At 39.0% G+C, this 16,817-nt stretch overlaps 1 protein-coding gene across 1 annotated transcript in view; it reads left to right on the forward strand.

Annotated features, from left to right (window-relative positions):
* The window catches only part of LOC135466330 (sec1 family domain-containing protein 1-like), a 48,749-nt gene that overhangs the window by 5,083 nt on the left and 26,849 nt on the right, over positions 1-16,817 (forward strand). Inside the window, exons 8-16 of the mRNA XM_064743763.1 lie at positions 703-844; positions 1,172-1,271; positions 3,571-3,707; positions 4,248-4,338; positions 4,619-4,692; positions 5,132-5,213; positions 5,504-5,563; positions 10,356-10,392; positions 15,731-15,798. Of these exons, the coding sequence (XP_064599833.1) occupies positions 703-844; positions 1,172-1,271; positions 3,571-3,707; positions 4,248-4,338; positions 4,619-4,692; positions 5,132-5,213; positions 5,504-5,563; positions 10,356-10,392; positions 15,731-15,798 (791 nt within the window). The remainder of the gene's footprint in view (positions 1-702; positions 845-1,171; positions 1,272-3,570; positions 3,708-4,247; positions 4,339-4,618; positions 4,693-5,131; positions 5,214-5,503; positions 5,564-10,355; positions 10,393-15,730; positions 15,799-16,817) is intronic.

The following is a 16,817-nucleotide window of genomic DNA, read 5'->3' on the forward strand; positions in this document are numbered from 1 at the left end:
GAGTACTGCTTAAAACACCAATCAAATAAATAAATAAATATACCAGGGTAGTGAGATATTTGGGTGAATTAACCTGGTCTGTTTAGAAACATTCACTGTACCTTAACAAAGACGTACCCATTCACCTGATCTAAAGCTGCAGCCATGTCAGTAACAGCTGGGTTCAACCACTTTATCTCAAGCAGTCCTTGTAACGGATAACCCAACAGACTGCAAACTAAGCCACCTCCTATTTGATGATTTGTAACATTAGACAGTTAACAAGCTTGGGCACCCACCCACCTCATATTTGATGATTTGTAACATTAGACAGCAAGCTAAGACACCCACCCACCTCATATTTGATGATTTGTAACATTAGACAGCAAGCTAAGAGTCCCACTCACCTTATATGTGATGATTTGTAACATTAGACAGCAAGCTAAGACACACAATCACCTTACATTTGATGACTTGTTTAACTATTATAACAACTATTAAGCTAGGACACCTACCCAGGTCATGTTTCTGGATTTATATGTTAACATTAGACAGCTAGCTAGCAGGCTAGGAAACCCACACTAACACTGTCATATAAATGAGAAACTGAGTAAGTGTCATAATTTCTGATTTTTTTATTCCTGATAGCATAAGAAATTTAAATTGCAACAGTCCTTTCTCTTGAGGAGTGACTCATTTAACCTATGCTCTCCCCCTTTACAGGTACGGTTCCTCTTATACAATGTCCACGTGGAAATGCTGCAGAAATGGTTGCCCAAAAACTAGACAAGAAATTACGTGAAAACTTGCGAGATGCCAGAAATAGTTTATTTACCACAGATAGTGTACAGGCTGGTCAATTTAGGTAAGAGTGATATAAAAAACAATTTGGTCAAACATTTTGGTGAATATTTTTACTGTGTTACATGTTATAAAAATTAAGAATCATGTATTTGTTTTACGTATTTATTTGTCTATAATATACACATGTTGAAGCTAAAATCATTTGATATTTTCCGTATATGTTTCTGTTTGATTTTACCAAATTATTATTGAAGTTTCTATTCTTATGAAAGGTTTTAAATGATGTTGAGTCGTTAAAATATCAAAATGTTTGACGCTGTTTTACTAGAAGTTTATTTTGATTTTAATTCTGGCAGTGAATCACATTTGCCTTTTTTTTCGGTTTCAGTTTCCAGAGACCATTGCTTGTGATATTAGACAGAAACCTTGACTTGGCGACTCTACTTCACCACACCTGGACATACCAGGCTTTGTCACATGATGTGTTGGTGAGCTCATGTATCAGTGACATCATTTTTTATGTATGACTGGATTGTTAGTTTCCAGTTGCAGTCCTTTAGGATTACAACAGAAGACAGTCAGATATATATATCTTTCAAGGGGGATAACTCTGAAGGGAATATGAACATTCGAGAATTTAATTTCCTCACATCACTACATGTAATGTGTCTACGGTAAATGATCTAAAGTTTTGCACTGAGACTTGGAAAGCTTTCCCAGGATTCATTGCGGTGATCATGGTTTTTACTGACTAGGCGCTGCTGGAGAGTTTTGGGGGTGGTCAGGGGATTATATGGACAGTCCTTGAACGTAATAAAAAAGTTCAAAACAAATAGACTGAGCAATCAGTCTATCCTCCTGCCACCAACGGTTCATGTTTTCCTCAGTTTTAATCATAATGAATTTAGTGCACAAAGGTTTACTTCACAAAAGGGGCTCCTTGATTGTTTTATGATCACCATTCTATGATGAAAGGGAATTCAGTAGAAAACTCCCTGGAGATTGATGAGCATGACCACCCAGCACCATTACACATGTGGAGTGGCATGTCAGATATCTGTTTATATGCATGCAGAACTCTTCATGTACAATGCTGTAGAACTTAGCACCCTGCAAATCCTTACTTGCCAATTACCAGCAGATGATGACTCAAACTGCGTTTAAAGAGAGGGCTCGAAATCTCCACATGTCCATTATGCTTGCTAATTTCTTCCAACGAAGGGTAAAAAAGTCACGGGAGATACCTGGGCATATTTGCTGCTGGTAATCATAAAACATGCACTTTATATTTTGATATATAGCCAGTCAATGTTGTGCAAACTTCTAATACGTCAACAACAACTTATGTGACTCCCGATATGCCAGAGTTCTGATAACTGACACTTCAGGCACTTTTCTCATGTTGAGATATGTGGAGCTTGGTGAGTCTAGACCTATATCTGTATGTATGTGGTATACGGCATGAATGAGTGTGTGAAAAGTGACAACAACTTATGTGACTCCCGATATGCCAGAGTTCTGATAATTGACACTTCAGGCACTTTTCTCATGTTGAGGTATGTGGAGCTTGGTGAGTCTAGACCTATATCTCGATAGGAGAAGTCCACATGTATGTAGTATACGGCATGAATGAGTGTGTGAAAAGTGACAACAACTTATGTGACTCCCGATATGCCAGAGTTCTGATAACTGACACTTCATGCACTTTTCTCATGTTGAGGTATGTGGAGCTTGGTGAGTCTAGACCTATATCTGTATGTATGTGGTATACGGCATGAATGAGTGTGTGAAAAGTGACAACAACTTATGTGACTCCCGATATGCCAGAGTTCTGATAATTGACACTTCATGCACTTTTCTCATGTTGAGGTATGTGGAGCTAGGTGAGTCTAGACCTATATCTCGATAGGAGAAGTCCACATGTATGTAGTATACGGCATGAATAAGTGTGTGAAAAGTGACAACAACTTATGTGACTCCCGATATGCCAGACTCGCACACAGTGCTACCGAAAAGAGGTCAAATTTATTCAAGGTTGTTTTCTGTGTTTAATGAGGGGTTTCCGATTTCAAAACGCAGAAAAAGTAACTCTTCTGCAATAGGAGGACAGTTGTGATTGTAATGAAACAAGTGTAGACTGACATGCCGATACTAAATTAGAATTACATGGACACAGGAAGCTGATGACAGATATTTCTCAGTGAAATTCAGTTGAATTTCATTTGTACATATATTCGTTACATAATGAGAGCTCTCAGCTGACAACCGTTCACCAGATAACGGTGTGGGGTGACTTCCACATAGGCCTATCCCGAATAATTTGACATCTGCAGTGTACATTGTGCATGTACATTCCTTCTTAGGCTTGAACATGAGACAGTTTTTTGAATTTAAAGCTTTGTAATAGACATCGCATGTCTTGATATTTTATTCGATTTCATTCATGGATATATTTAGAGATGTAGGCCTATAAGTTGGGAGACCTGCACACCTCACTGTCAGTGACTTGACCCCAGTTGGCGAGGATTAGCAATCAGATCTGCCAAGTGCTATGCAAGGTAGTGAAAGGGGTGGTCGCTAATCATTCTCTTCTGTCATCTTGCCGCCTACTCAGATCCTGCGAAAGTAAATGACAGTAACTCACGTGTGGAACTTTAGGTCATTTATCGTATCTCATAAGCATGGAGACCTTGGGTTGTATCCAGAGCTGGGTCATGTCTTACACTTAACGATCTTAGTGTTTTTCCTGATATGTGCTCAGGATATGAGGACAAATTGTTTTTGTAGGATTTAAAGTTGAACAGAGTAGAGATTGAGGAATCTGTGGATGTCAAATCACCAGGGGGTGTAGCCAGACCTAAGAAGAAGAAGCGATCTTACGATTTAAGTTTTCTTGACAAGTTTTGGCAGAACCATAAAGGAAGGTTTGTATTGTGCTTTTCTGTATATTGTTTTCTTTTTTTAGAACAAAATGTATTACTATGGAATGCATATAGTTTAAAAATCAGTTTCAGAAAATGTTTTCTGTTTGGGAAGTTCTGCCGGCAGATGGCCGTGGAATTCCCCTGGTTCTGCCTGGTTTCCTCCCGCCATAATGCTGCCTACTGTTGTGTTAGTGAAATATGGCAAGAAAGACTAATCAATAAATAAATAAGTCAATGAATGATTTTATTAGGTTACTTCCTATATCATGTCTGGGGGCTCCCTGTGGCTGAGGGGACTAGCATGCCAGTGCGGTTCAATGACTCAGGAGCCTCCCAGCAATGTGGTCTTTAGTGAGTTCAAGTCCTGATCATGCTGGCTTTCTCTCCGGCCATACGTGGGAAGGTCTGGCAGCAACCTTTGGATGGTCATGGGTTTACCACTGGCTCTGCCCAGTTTCCTTCCACCAAAATTCTGGCTGCATAAAACAACAATCAAATAAATAATAAATACATCGTGTCTGTATCATTCTTTGTTTGTAGTCCATTCCCCACAGTGGCAGAGGCCGTACAAGAGGAGCTGGATGCTTACAGAGCCAGTGAGGATGAAGTCAAGCAACTTAAAGCTGCCATGGTAACTCCTACATTTAACTTGTTATCCCTTTGAAGTGCATTTGAAAGGTTTCTTTGTCAGGTTTGTAATAATTCAGTTCCACATTGGCGAGTGGGCGAATCAGAAATTGGAAGTTGTTTCATGATGACCATATATGTACTGCTGTTTTTTATCATGTGACAGACCAACATTTAGAAAATTTAAGTTTCAGTTTATTTGCTGCAATCTTTAGTAATATCTGAAGCATGCTTGGATCATTGTAATTGTTGTATTGTGATATGTTGCTTGATTTTATTTTCAGGGATTAGAAGGAGAAGATGACTCGGCTATTAGTATGTTGTCTGACAACACAGCAAAGCTAACCTCAGCAGTCAGGTAAGAGTATAGTATTTACTGTAATTCTTCAACCTTTTGGCATTTTTGTAAAGTGTTTATTAAAGCATTTTCTGAAGGCTTTATTCTATGCAGACTGATGCAGACTTAGTGTTTTAATGTTTAAACTTGGGCATTGACGCCTTCCTGGCTTCTCTGTTTGTATCCCCTTATATTCAAAATGTCTGTATAATGTTCTTAGACACTGAACTCCTAACAGGTTCTCTTTCTGGCTGTGTATTCTTCACCTGAGGTCAGTCACAGTTGGCATAGGTACCTGGGCCCCGTTTCACGAAGCACACCTAGTTCAATGTTCTCATAACTACGATGGCGAAGTAATTCTTACCTGTACAATACCATGGAAGATACATGCAAGTAAAGCGTTCACGTGCGCTTTGTGAAACATGCCCCTGACTGTATGGTTCTCTCCCCTTGTTTATAGTTCTCTTCCCGAGCTTCTGGAGAAGAAGAGGTTAATTGACATGCATATGAATCTGGCCACGGCGCTTCTCGACCATATCAAGGTGCGTCAGGTGTCACTGCCTCGCCCTGTCAGGACAAGATGACTGTTTACTGCCGGATTAATTTGGTATCTTACGAAGAGTATTTGGTCTGAGCTGACAGTATTACAGTTGTGTAAATGATTGGGAGCTATTACGATACAAAGCAGTTTTAAACACTCATGCGTGTTTAAGCATCTAAACATTTGAAACATTTTTACAATGAAATCCATGGCACAAAAGTGACAGTATTCTTGACTTTTTTGCTCCTGTTAAATCAGTATACATTTAACTGACATGTTTTCCTTTGACAGTCACGGAAATTAGACATATACTTTGAGATGGAAGAGAAAATGATGAGCAAATCACAACTGGTAGGTATTTACTTTGCTATGTCAAAAAAGATACATGTGTTGAGAATATCACTCAGTTATAATCAAAATGAGTTTGTTATGGCTGCTGGAAAATAATTACTATTAAAAATGATACCAAATATTGAGATATTAAATTCCTTGAAGAGGTTATACTGGAGGTTTTTGGCAGGATATCTATTTGCTTATTAAATCAAATTTTCTGTATTTACCAGGAATAGCTGAAAATATTGTCTTTCAGTAAAATGATTTTAAAGTTGGAAAAAGTTATAATGCGACCCTCTTCATAAAGTTTAGGAACTTTATCACTGATTTTGAACAGTAACACATGTAAAGACAAGGGTTATATTTTATGAAAGGTATTGATTTATTCTAAAGTAATAGCAGAACTTTGATTGGATTTGCACTGACCAACATCTTTTGTCAAAATCTTCAGTATAGCCTATTTAGTCATTGCTGGTGATGTTTCATTATAGATTCTAACGTTTTCAAACCAATAAATTATTAAACGCAATAACTTTGGAATTTTTAGACTCTTAAATGCCTCTAGAAGAAGTTAAAGAAATTAGATGTAAAAGATGATAAATTTTGCTGCATGCTTTGAGCTTGTCTGATTTTGATTACCACAGGACATGTACTTACATGTAGATGTAACTGCCATTCTCGGGGTTGTAGGTATTTTCAGTAGAGCAAGTAAGAACAGTCAAACACCAGGGTTCTCGGACTAGTTTTCTGATGTAATTATCATTACACTAGTATCACACATTGTTATTATACCTCATGAATATTCATAAAGCTGTTCAGATATTCAATTGTGATGGGTCATTATTTTTCACATATTGACCTGCCCATCGTATGCGATACATTATTGAGTGAATATTTTGATCATGTGATCTCTTCTGCTTGTTCATTCATTTCGCTGATGAGGAACTGCCAGGCATGGAATTGAATATCAGCACTTCATTGATTTGATTTCATTATTGTGAGGATGTGCATCACAGGTGCACTTCCTAGCTTCACACAATATCCAAATCTTAGTGTAGTCTGGTTCACAGATTCGAGTTTAACACTCTGATTGACTTTTGTAATGTACATCTATTTTAATGCGCACCCAGGAAACACCCGGCTGCAGGACTTTTATTTATGTCAAATATTCTTTTCCCAACTCATCATAATGACATCACATTAAAGACAAAAAGATAGGGCCAAAAGTAAAATATTGTATGTTTGATGTTACACGACCAACCCTTCAAAATGGCCCCAATGGAAGATCTTTTTTGTGTTTTTATAGATGCCAAATTTTTGTATTTTATTTCATTTAATTTTTTTTTTTTGCCAATCGTTTGAAGTGTCACTGTGTTTATACAGGTTCAAGATATATAATTTCCTTACGCCGAAAATCTGGTCTAAGGATGGCTTATATTTACTGATATGCAGAGATTACTGCAGAGATCATGACATTGTGTCTGTATTCAGCTACCCCATCAGCAAAGCTTGCTGCATACCGCAATATTTAATGTCCAGATTCACATAATACATAGTCTGTATACAAGCTAAGACATTTATGCATCTTTTGCAACCATTGACATTGACTGTTATTTGATATTTCTTCAGAAAATCTCAGTCAAATTCAAAAATAAGGTCTGCTTTGAGCTACTCACCACGTAATGCTGCCGGATGCTTTTAACATGACTAGAAGTTGACGCTGTGACTGCGAGGTAATTTTTTTGTACCACCTAAGCAACAACCACATGTGCGCATGTGGCGCGTGCAAAAACAACAGCTGCACGTGTGTGAGGAGGGCCCAGAAAGTGAGATATTGTGGAATTCCTACTCATATATGCCATGGAATGAGATAAAATTTGTCCAAAAGACTACAGAGCTGGTGGTGAATATAGGCCTAATTCACTTGACTTCTGCAGATGATACGCTGCTATTTTCTCGTATTTTCATTCCACCGAGAAAGTTTGGTGGAAGGCTCTGTTCCCAAATACATATTTTACTATGGATAGCTTCTTGGCTGTGAACTAGACCTTACCCAATATTAAAAGTTCACAGCCAATTTTTTAGCTAATAATTTCCTCTCCCGCTGGTGAACAAAGCCAGCCTCATAGTATGACGGGTATACATATTTGATACCCGAAGATTGAAATAGGGGCCTACCTGTGAAGTGTTTTCACCCGTATCCATATGGATACCTGTAAAATAGTGTAGCCATATTTTTGGGAGGGGATATATACATTACTGAATTGATGACCAGTGTCCTTGTGTTTCCATAGGGAGTCAAGATTTCAAATTAATAACTCATTTTGTGAGATAATCATTGTAAGATGTTCAAGGAAATCTTGTAAACATTGCTGCTGAGCAGTGTCTTTTGACGGCAAGATATAAAATTACCCGCGATCCAATTCTTTGCCACGCTATCCCTTAAAACACAACTAATCTCATGAAATTGAATTGCTGAGCATTGTGGCTCTGGTTATAACTGACGTGAAATGCTTACAAACTCTGACGAAACTTGGACACTATACCTCCAAGGACAAGTGGCTCAAGCTATAGCTGAGGTTCTATGCACAGCCCAGTTACATAAATCCCTTAATTTATTTTTTGTCAGTTAAATTAATTCAGTCATTGATTGGTATAATCATGTTGACAAATTGAGACTTTACACCATAATATCTGCTGAAACATGATCAAAATGGAAGATTTTTGTTTTAAACCTACTTTATCAAAGAATCCCCAACAGAGCCCCATTTATGTTGGCATCCACCATTGCGTTACTCTAATTTCACTTGTATCAGAGGCCACCACATGAGCCCCTTCTCTTGGCATGGAAAGGTACAGTTCGGGAGATCTCAAAATTTAAAAAAGGGTTAGTCAGGTGTGTGGATACCTTTTCTCCCTGTCAAAACTCTGCTAGGGAGGATGTAGCTGGGAATGTATTGATATAATGTCCTGAACTGTCATTGAGATCACCAACACCAGATACTGAGAAAACTTTGGTTAATAGAAACTGTGTCTGCTTACTGATAAATTGTTGTGAAGTCGAAACTATGGTAGTGACACTAGAAAGGACAGGTGCATTTCTAAATGAACACAGGGAAGTTCACATACAAAGATAAAACTGGTTTGTTCCATCCTTAAATCTTCATGCAACATAACATGATTTTGGCTCTCCTCTTCCTCATGTATAAAAGTTTTGACAGTGTAAATTAGGTCAAAGCTTATGAGCTGAGGCTCACTTGGGTGCTTACACTCTTCATACTTTAAGACAAGCGTGTACATTGAATGATGTATTTAGGACAGAATAAATGTTTGATCCTTCACATGATGGAAGAATCCCCTAAATCTCACAAAGTTTAATTAAAATTAGGAAATTTAGGAAAATGGAAACAGAGTATGGATTTCAGTATGGATTTCATTTTACTAAGTTGTGAGGTTCTGCTTCACTCCATCAAATGTATCAGGTGGACAGGATTTTGGTTATATTTTCACATGCTCGCCCCCTCTGTACAGAACCTGAAAATGCTAGCACAAACTGTTGACTTAAATGATGTCATAGAACTCATGAAAATTTTTAACCAATGTTTACCTATTAGTTTTATTGTCAAGATCTAAGAATATTTATTTTGAGAATTGCCAAATATTGGGTAATATAATTTACTACTGTGTTCTAATCAATGGTGAGGAAGTTTAGTTGCGATCAATCATTTGAAGAAGATTCTACAATTGTTCTTCCCTTCTGCGTCCCCCCCACTCCCAACTACCTACCCTTTTTTGTTATAAAGGGCTTATAACAACAAACAAACAGTGTTTTAATTTTGGCCTGGTACAGTAGCAGCTGGCCATTGTAACATCGTAGATGCTGTGCTGCAATTACTGTTTGAGGTGACAGTAACTAGGAGCCTAACATGTGCAACTCTATGGGATTACAAAAAATATGCCACCTTCCCTGACACAACCTGCGTGAAAGTGAAGTCATTATAAGAAACCACTACTGAACTTTTGACAATGTCAGCACCATTAATCTGTTACCATCAGCGAGACTCGACCAAGCTGACGGGACAGGTCAGATTCATTGATTGACTCAGCCACAAGTTAATAAGTGTATATGATAATCCCATTCGTCCTGCTTGTACCACTTGTCAGTCACCACCGGGAGGCCGCCTTCTAGGTGCCCCAGGGTGGGCTCAATTTTTTTTATCCCTATGGACATGTTAAAAGGTTGAAGGGCTAATTTGGTCAATTTTGGCCCCAAAAGTGCACTATTTGCAATATTTGGAAGAGAAATCAAGTGAGGAAGCACTTTGTACCTACATGTAGATTAGGTCCTGACCAGGTCAATCAGTGAGTAGAATCATCAGACTGATATCACACACCCATGGGAATACTATTTATTGTGCATTGTAAGCCAGTTGTGCTGTAGAAACACTCGCCAATCAGCAACAAGGGGTAAGTCAATCAGTCAGTACTTCAGTAGAACATCTGTACTCAATTCCTGTTGGGGCCTCCGTGGCTCAGTTGGTTAGCGCGCTAGCGCAGCGTAATGACCCAGGAGTCTCTCACCAATGCGGTCGCTGTGAGTTCAAGTCCAGCTCATGCTGGCTTCCTCTCCGGCCGTACGTGGGAAGGTCTGCCAGCAACCTGCGGATGGTCGTGGGTTTCCCCCGGGCTGTGCCCGGTTTCCACCCACCATAATGCTGGCCGCCGTCGTATAAGTGAAATATTCTTGAGTACGGCGTAAAACACCAATGAAAAAAAAAAAAAATCAATTCCTGTTGTTTTCTGTTCACAGGACAAATCTCTCATGGACATCATCACCAATCCAGAAGGTCAGTTCTTTACTCATTTCTCATGGGTATTTTTTTTTTGGAATTATTTTGAGATAGAATACGAATATTTCTATCTTTTAATAAAGGTATCTGTAAAGGTGTGCATATATTAAACTAGCACAGTACTTTTTAAAGATATGTCATCTGTTATCTCTTCAGACAGTATTTATAGGAGACAACCATGGATGCGATTTAATGCACTTTTTGATAAATTAATCAAACATCACAAAATGTCACATAAATGGCCCTATGAGGTTGATAACTCAGTCAGATTCGAGCAAAATGTGTCACTTGAAAGGAGGTTAATAACTTTAGTTGAAATACAGTTTTTGTGATGGCACTCCTGGATTCAGAGTGAGTGAGTGAGTGCTTTTGATTTAACATCGTGCTCAACAATTTTTCAGTCATATGACGAGGAAGGAATCCTTAGGGTGTATGTGTATGTCATGTCATGGGCCTGTCTTATGAGACAGTCATATCATGGGCCTGTCTTATGAGTCAGTCATACCATGGGCCTGTCTGTGAGGCAGTCACACCGTGGGCCTGTCTTATGAGGCAGTCATATCGTGGGCCTGTCTTATGAGGCAGTCACATCATGGCCCTGGCTTCTGAGTCAGTCATACCATAGGCATGTCTTATGAGGCAGTCATATCGTGGGCCTGTCCTATGAGGCAGTCACACCATGGGCATGTCTTATGAGGCAGTCATATCGTGGGCCTGTCCTATGAGGCAGTCACACCATGGGCATGTCTTATGAGGTAGTCATATCATGGGCATGTCTTATGAGGCAGTCATATCATGGGCCTGTCCTATGAGGCAGTCATATCATGGGCCTGTCCTATGAGGCAGTCACACCATGGGCCTGTCTTATGAGGCAGTCACATCATGGGCCTGTCTTATGAGGCAGTCATATCATGGGCATGTCCTATGAGGCAGTCACACCATGGGCCTGTCTTATGAGGTAGTCACATCGTGGGCCTGTCCTATGAGGCAGTCACACCATGGGCATATGAGGCAGTCACATCATGGGCCTGTCTTATGAGGCAGTCTTATCATGGGCCTGTCCTGTGAGGCAGTCATATCATGGGCCTGTCTTATGAGGCAGTCATGTCATGGGCCTGTCTCATGAGTCAGTCACACCATGGGCCTGTCTTATGAGGCAGTCTTATCATGGGCCTGTCTTATGAGGCAGTCACATCATGGGCCTGTCTTATGAGGCAGTCTTATCATGGGCCTGTCCTGTGAGGCAGTCATATCATGGGCCTGTCTTATGAGGCAGTCATATCATGGGCCTGTCTTATGAGGCAGTCATGTCATGGGCCTGTCTCATGAGTCAGTCACACCATGGGCCTGTCTTATGAGGCAGTCTTATCATGGGCCTGTCTTATGAGGCAGTCACATCATGGGCCTGTCTTATGAGGCAGTCTTATCATGGGCCTGTCCTGTGAGGCAGTCATATCATGGGCCTGTCTTATGAGGCAGTCATATCATGGGCCTGTCTTATGAGGCAGTCATGTCATGGGCCCTTCTTATGAGGCAGTCATGTCATGTAACATCCATGGTAGAATACAGCAAAGGGATATGGCACCATGATAAAACAGGCCAATTCAACATTTTCAAATGTGTGCTTGTTTTAGCTCATTTTTATACTAACAACTTTCCTGTGTTCTACTTTATGTTCCCAGCTGCTGACATATACCTCTTTGTATAAATACAACCTCCATTGTTATTTCTGTGCAAGAATTCTCACTACATTGACTTTATAAATTTCTCTTTCCACTTCCAACTTCATACACATGTTTTGTGTTTTGGATTTAATCATTCTAATTAAGTGGTTACCATGACAGAAATATTCATGCCAGAGGAAAAGAATCAATCAACCCTGCTCCGTTATTGCTTTCTTCCCTGGCTTCATCTAGTGTATTATTCTTCCAAATGACAGCACGCAGACTTTACAGATGTTTTTGTTCTTGACTTGTTAGTAGTTTTTATTGGCTATTGATTCTCCATTAGCTTTAATCCCCTGCAATCTTCTGACATAACCCACACGGGATTGCCAGCACATCGATTACCTGTCATGCTGTGCAGAGGCATCCTCGTAGCTCTAGACTTCCTTAAATTGAAACACAGATTTTTATTTTAATGGGTTTCACTGAGGGTAAAGTGAAAGGCTCAGCTTGAATCAGGTAGTTACTGCTGAAATTTCCCACCAGATTCTGTGCTGTTCATTTCCAATGTTCTGGTTGACATGAAATGGGCATGACCTCATTATCTTCTATTTCCTTTGCCCCAGCCTCTCGGTATTAAAAAAAAAAAAAGTAAATTGTAAGAGAAAAGCTTTAGGTACTTCATTCAGTTTTTAGAAAAAAACAATCTAGGCAGGGAATGGCAATAAATCTCTATTATAGGAAGATCTCATCAGTTTACCTCACTGGAAGCAGCTTAATTATGATCAATACTTGTGCGCAGAAATCCATACAGAGATGCTAGTACTTTGATGTTCTCATGTGAGAGGATTTTTGCAAATTCAATACATTTTTTTGTTTTTTGTCCATTTAAGAACGCCAAAGTCCCTCACCTAAATTTACCCACCGCTCATCTCTACCCTTGTTGCAAAAGTGTTATGAGGTTTGTCAAGCATCTGGTTATGTGCAGTGGTTTTTCCTGGCCTCATGGCATTTATCAGGTACCTGATGAGGCACAGTGGCTTCCCCTGGACAAGTGAGGTTTTGTGCGGCACCTGGTGAGGTACCGTGATTTCCCCTGACCTCACAGGATGTGTTAGGTACCTGGTGAGGGACAGTGGTTTACATGGCCTATGTACCTGGTCAGGTGTTTCCCCTGATCTCCTTAGATTTGTCAGACACCTGGTGAGATGGGGTGTTTTCTCGTGGTCTGATGAGGTTTGTAAGGTACCTGGTGAGATATAGTAGTTTCCATGACCTCATTAGGTTTGTCAGGTATTTGGCAAGGTTTTGTTTTTTTGTTGTTGCTCTTGGGGTTTTTTTCCGTCAGACTTCCATTTTATTAAATCTTATAAAGAGTATGAAAGAGTTGAATATCTCTGTTTCTCTGCTATATGCAGTTTAAGATGATTTAAATTAAGTTATTTTTTTTTACTCAAAATTTCCTGATAGTCTAAGTGGTGAAAATGTCTTTGCCCTTAAGTGGAATGATTTTTCCAAATTCTCTTCTAACAGTTTAACAAGCAAAAGTTGGTATTCTTGACACATTTGTATGGCCTTGTTAAGTCGAGCCAATCAGCCGGTTTGTGTAAAATTGTATTTATTGTCATAAGTACCGACTCTTTGAATGTGATTGTCTGTTAGACTAATGGCTATCTCTATAATTTTAACTTGACAGTTGCAAGCTTCTCATTAACATTAAACGATGAGGCTAGTTGTCCACTATTCAGCCTTTTAAAAATAATTTTTACCCATTCAGACCAGAAAAAAATAAAGAGCGGCTTTGATTTCACACCACAAGATAGCCTAATCATTGGGGATTTATTTCACACCCAGAGTTAGGTACCTGATTATATTTCATGGCCACTAGTATACTGTAAATCTTCAACTTCAGTGGAATTGATGCAAATAATTATTAGGAAAATGATTTGTTTGTGTGACGTAACATGCAGTCTTCAAAAAACTGTGCAAATTACTTCTCTACACCACATAGTTCTATCAGAATGTTCCAAAATACTGGTCGCAGAGACAGTTGAAAAGGTTGAAGAATTATTGTAATCAAGCCAGCAGACATTGCATTAGATTAGTTTTTTCCCTTATGTATAACAAAACATGAGTGGCAAGACATTTTGCCAATGGCAACCTAGGTTTTGACTGTTTTCCTCCCACCATATACAATGCTGGCCACCGTAAAACACCAATCAAATAAATAAATCACAGCAACTGGTCAATAACATGTGTAACAACAAGATAATTAATTCAGAGTACAAAGTACAAGTATGAGATGTGCCAAGAAAACAAAAACTGAAATGTTTGAAAAAAATTTTTGCAAGCTCCTTTCACAGCCTTCATTTGTTGGAAGATAGAAAATATTTTGCTGCAGACATAATGTGTCTTTGTATACATGGCATTGACCTGTCATTAGTTAGATTTAATACCTGCTGTCAAGGCTGAGCTTGTGTGGGCATGCTTCTATCATTGTTATCTGTAAATCATAAACTGCCAGACCACATTGTCCTTTTTTTCTCATTGTAACATTGTCATCAGACTGTTGTCAAAAACAAGCGTCTCTCCGGCTGTACATGGGAAGCTCTACCAGCAACCTTCAGATGGTCAGGGTTTTGCCAGGCTCTGCCCAGTTTCTTCCCGCCATAATGCTGGCCGTCATTGCATAAGTGAAATACTCTTGAGTACAGCATAAAACTCCAATCAAATAAAGAGATACACATCAATAAATCAAACTTCAGAAAGTAACAGACATGTTTCTCCAGATCTTCGGAGGTAGGCCTACTGGTACATGTATTCATGTTGTTCAGCATAGTGATTCGGATCAGCCACCTTTATAGCACTGGGGTAAAGTGTTGCCAGTGTTAATAACTCAACAGAAGGAGCAAATGTTGTGTGAAGTACGGTGTGGTGGTGGGCTTATTAGATGCTCATACAGAGTAGCAGGGGTCTGTCTTATGTACTGTACATGTATGTTAAACAGCCGTTGTCATTTTGGGATTTTTTGCCTGAGCTGTTTCACTTCCGACATGAAATGATTACATTGATCTGCTGCATTTGGCAATATTCCATAATGTAAAAATCAATTATTAAATGAAACTTTGCACTTGGATATATGTTATTCCGAAAACAACTAAACCCAGCCAGTTTATAAGATAAAACTTTACATGATTTGCTTTAACACTCGAAACCTCACCAGTGCGGTCACTGTGAGTTCAAGCCCAGCTGGCTTCCTTTCTGGCCATGTGTGGGAAGGTCTGTCAGCAATCAGCAGATGGAAGTGGCTTTTCCCTAGACTCTTCTTAGTTTTCTACCACCATAATGCTAGCCACCATTGTATCTGTGAAATATTCTTGAGTACAGAATAAATGAATACTTAAAACCTTATCCAAAGGGTGTAGTTGTGAAATTTAAGTTTTTAGCTGGTTTTCTGAAGTTCCTCCCCACTGATACATGTACCTACATGCAACATTGATTTAAATGTGAACAGAAAGTTTTGATTTCTTAGGTTGTATGAAGATTTCATACTGATATACCCATATACATACCAGATGCATTTTATTTAATGCAGAATACATGCATTGCAGGAGGAAGCATTGGTTGGAAATATCTTTGATGTCAAACTGTGTTTCTGTTTACATTTTTAGCCGGAACTCCTGAAGACAAAGTGCGACTGTTTATTATTGCCATCATTTGTGGTCCGCCAATGACTGAGGTAAGTCTTTCACTTGTTGCTGCCAATTCATGGAACGCCTTAATTTATGCAGCCATCAGCTGTCAGACTAAAAACAGGAGAATAACTACCCTCATGAAGTACCGTTGAGGTGGCTTACTTTTCAGTGAACCTGGAGGGTTTTGTTTTTAGTGAGTGTCTGAGGAAGTGTGGAGCATATTGAGGCAATTTATTTTGGCTCTCTGTAAAACTTTGAGGTTTGAAGGAAGCAGACGGAGTATCTAACATCTGGATTTGTGAGGAGATTTCAGTAACTTTTTGGGGGTGTTTCAACTCATTATTTCCTGTTAACAAGGTTGTTTCCTGTAGTGTTCACAGGTACATTTAGCAGACAGACATAAGGCAGCAGTTGTAGGCAGTCATCATGTTCATGACCAGAGGCAAAATTCTCAGGTGTCAGGTGATGTCACTTAGATATAACCATGACAACACACGTCAATCATTGCCTCATTACATTAATTAACAGCTGTAATTGCTGTAAATGATGAGCAGCCATAACTGTCACAGTTGCCACCAAGTGAAGATATCTCTGGCCCGTTCAAAACTGATTCAGTATCTGATGACTCACAGTGGTTAATACAGCTAACAAGTGCAAGGAGATCAGTGAATGAAAATTAATTGCTCATCAGCTAAATACTATGTAATTGCAATTTCATTTTTGGGTGCCTTTTATGTCTAAAACTAATTTGTACTCAACATGGAATACACAGAACACAGTATCATACATGTAGCATTTGAGAAAATTTGGCCAGATTTTGCACTGGCATATTAATGTCTGTGACGTTCTTATATAACCATATATGTGGACTTTATAGTACTTGTGAAAGAAATCAAGTTATTAGCAACAAAACTTGATACTCTTTGTAAAGAAGCAAACATGATCGTATTTCTGTGTATTTTACATGAGGAATGATATTTTTTTAGGTAAAGGAAAAAAACTAGCAGATATTTAGGATTTAGATTCCTTCTTACTTGTGGTGACTTCTTAGCTCACTTTCAAA

The sequence above is a fragment of the Liolophura sinensis genome, chromosome 6 (assembly GCF_032854445.1).
Source record: "Liolophura sinensis isolate JHLJ2023 chromosome 6, CUHK_Ljap_v2, whole genome shotgun sequence".
NCBI lineage: Eukaryota > Metazoa > Mollusca > Polyplacophora > Chitonida > Chitonidae > Liolophura > Liolophura sinensis.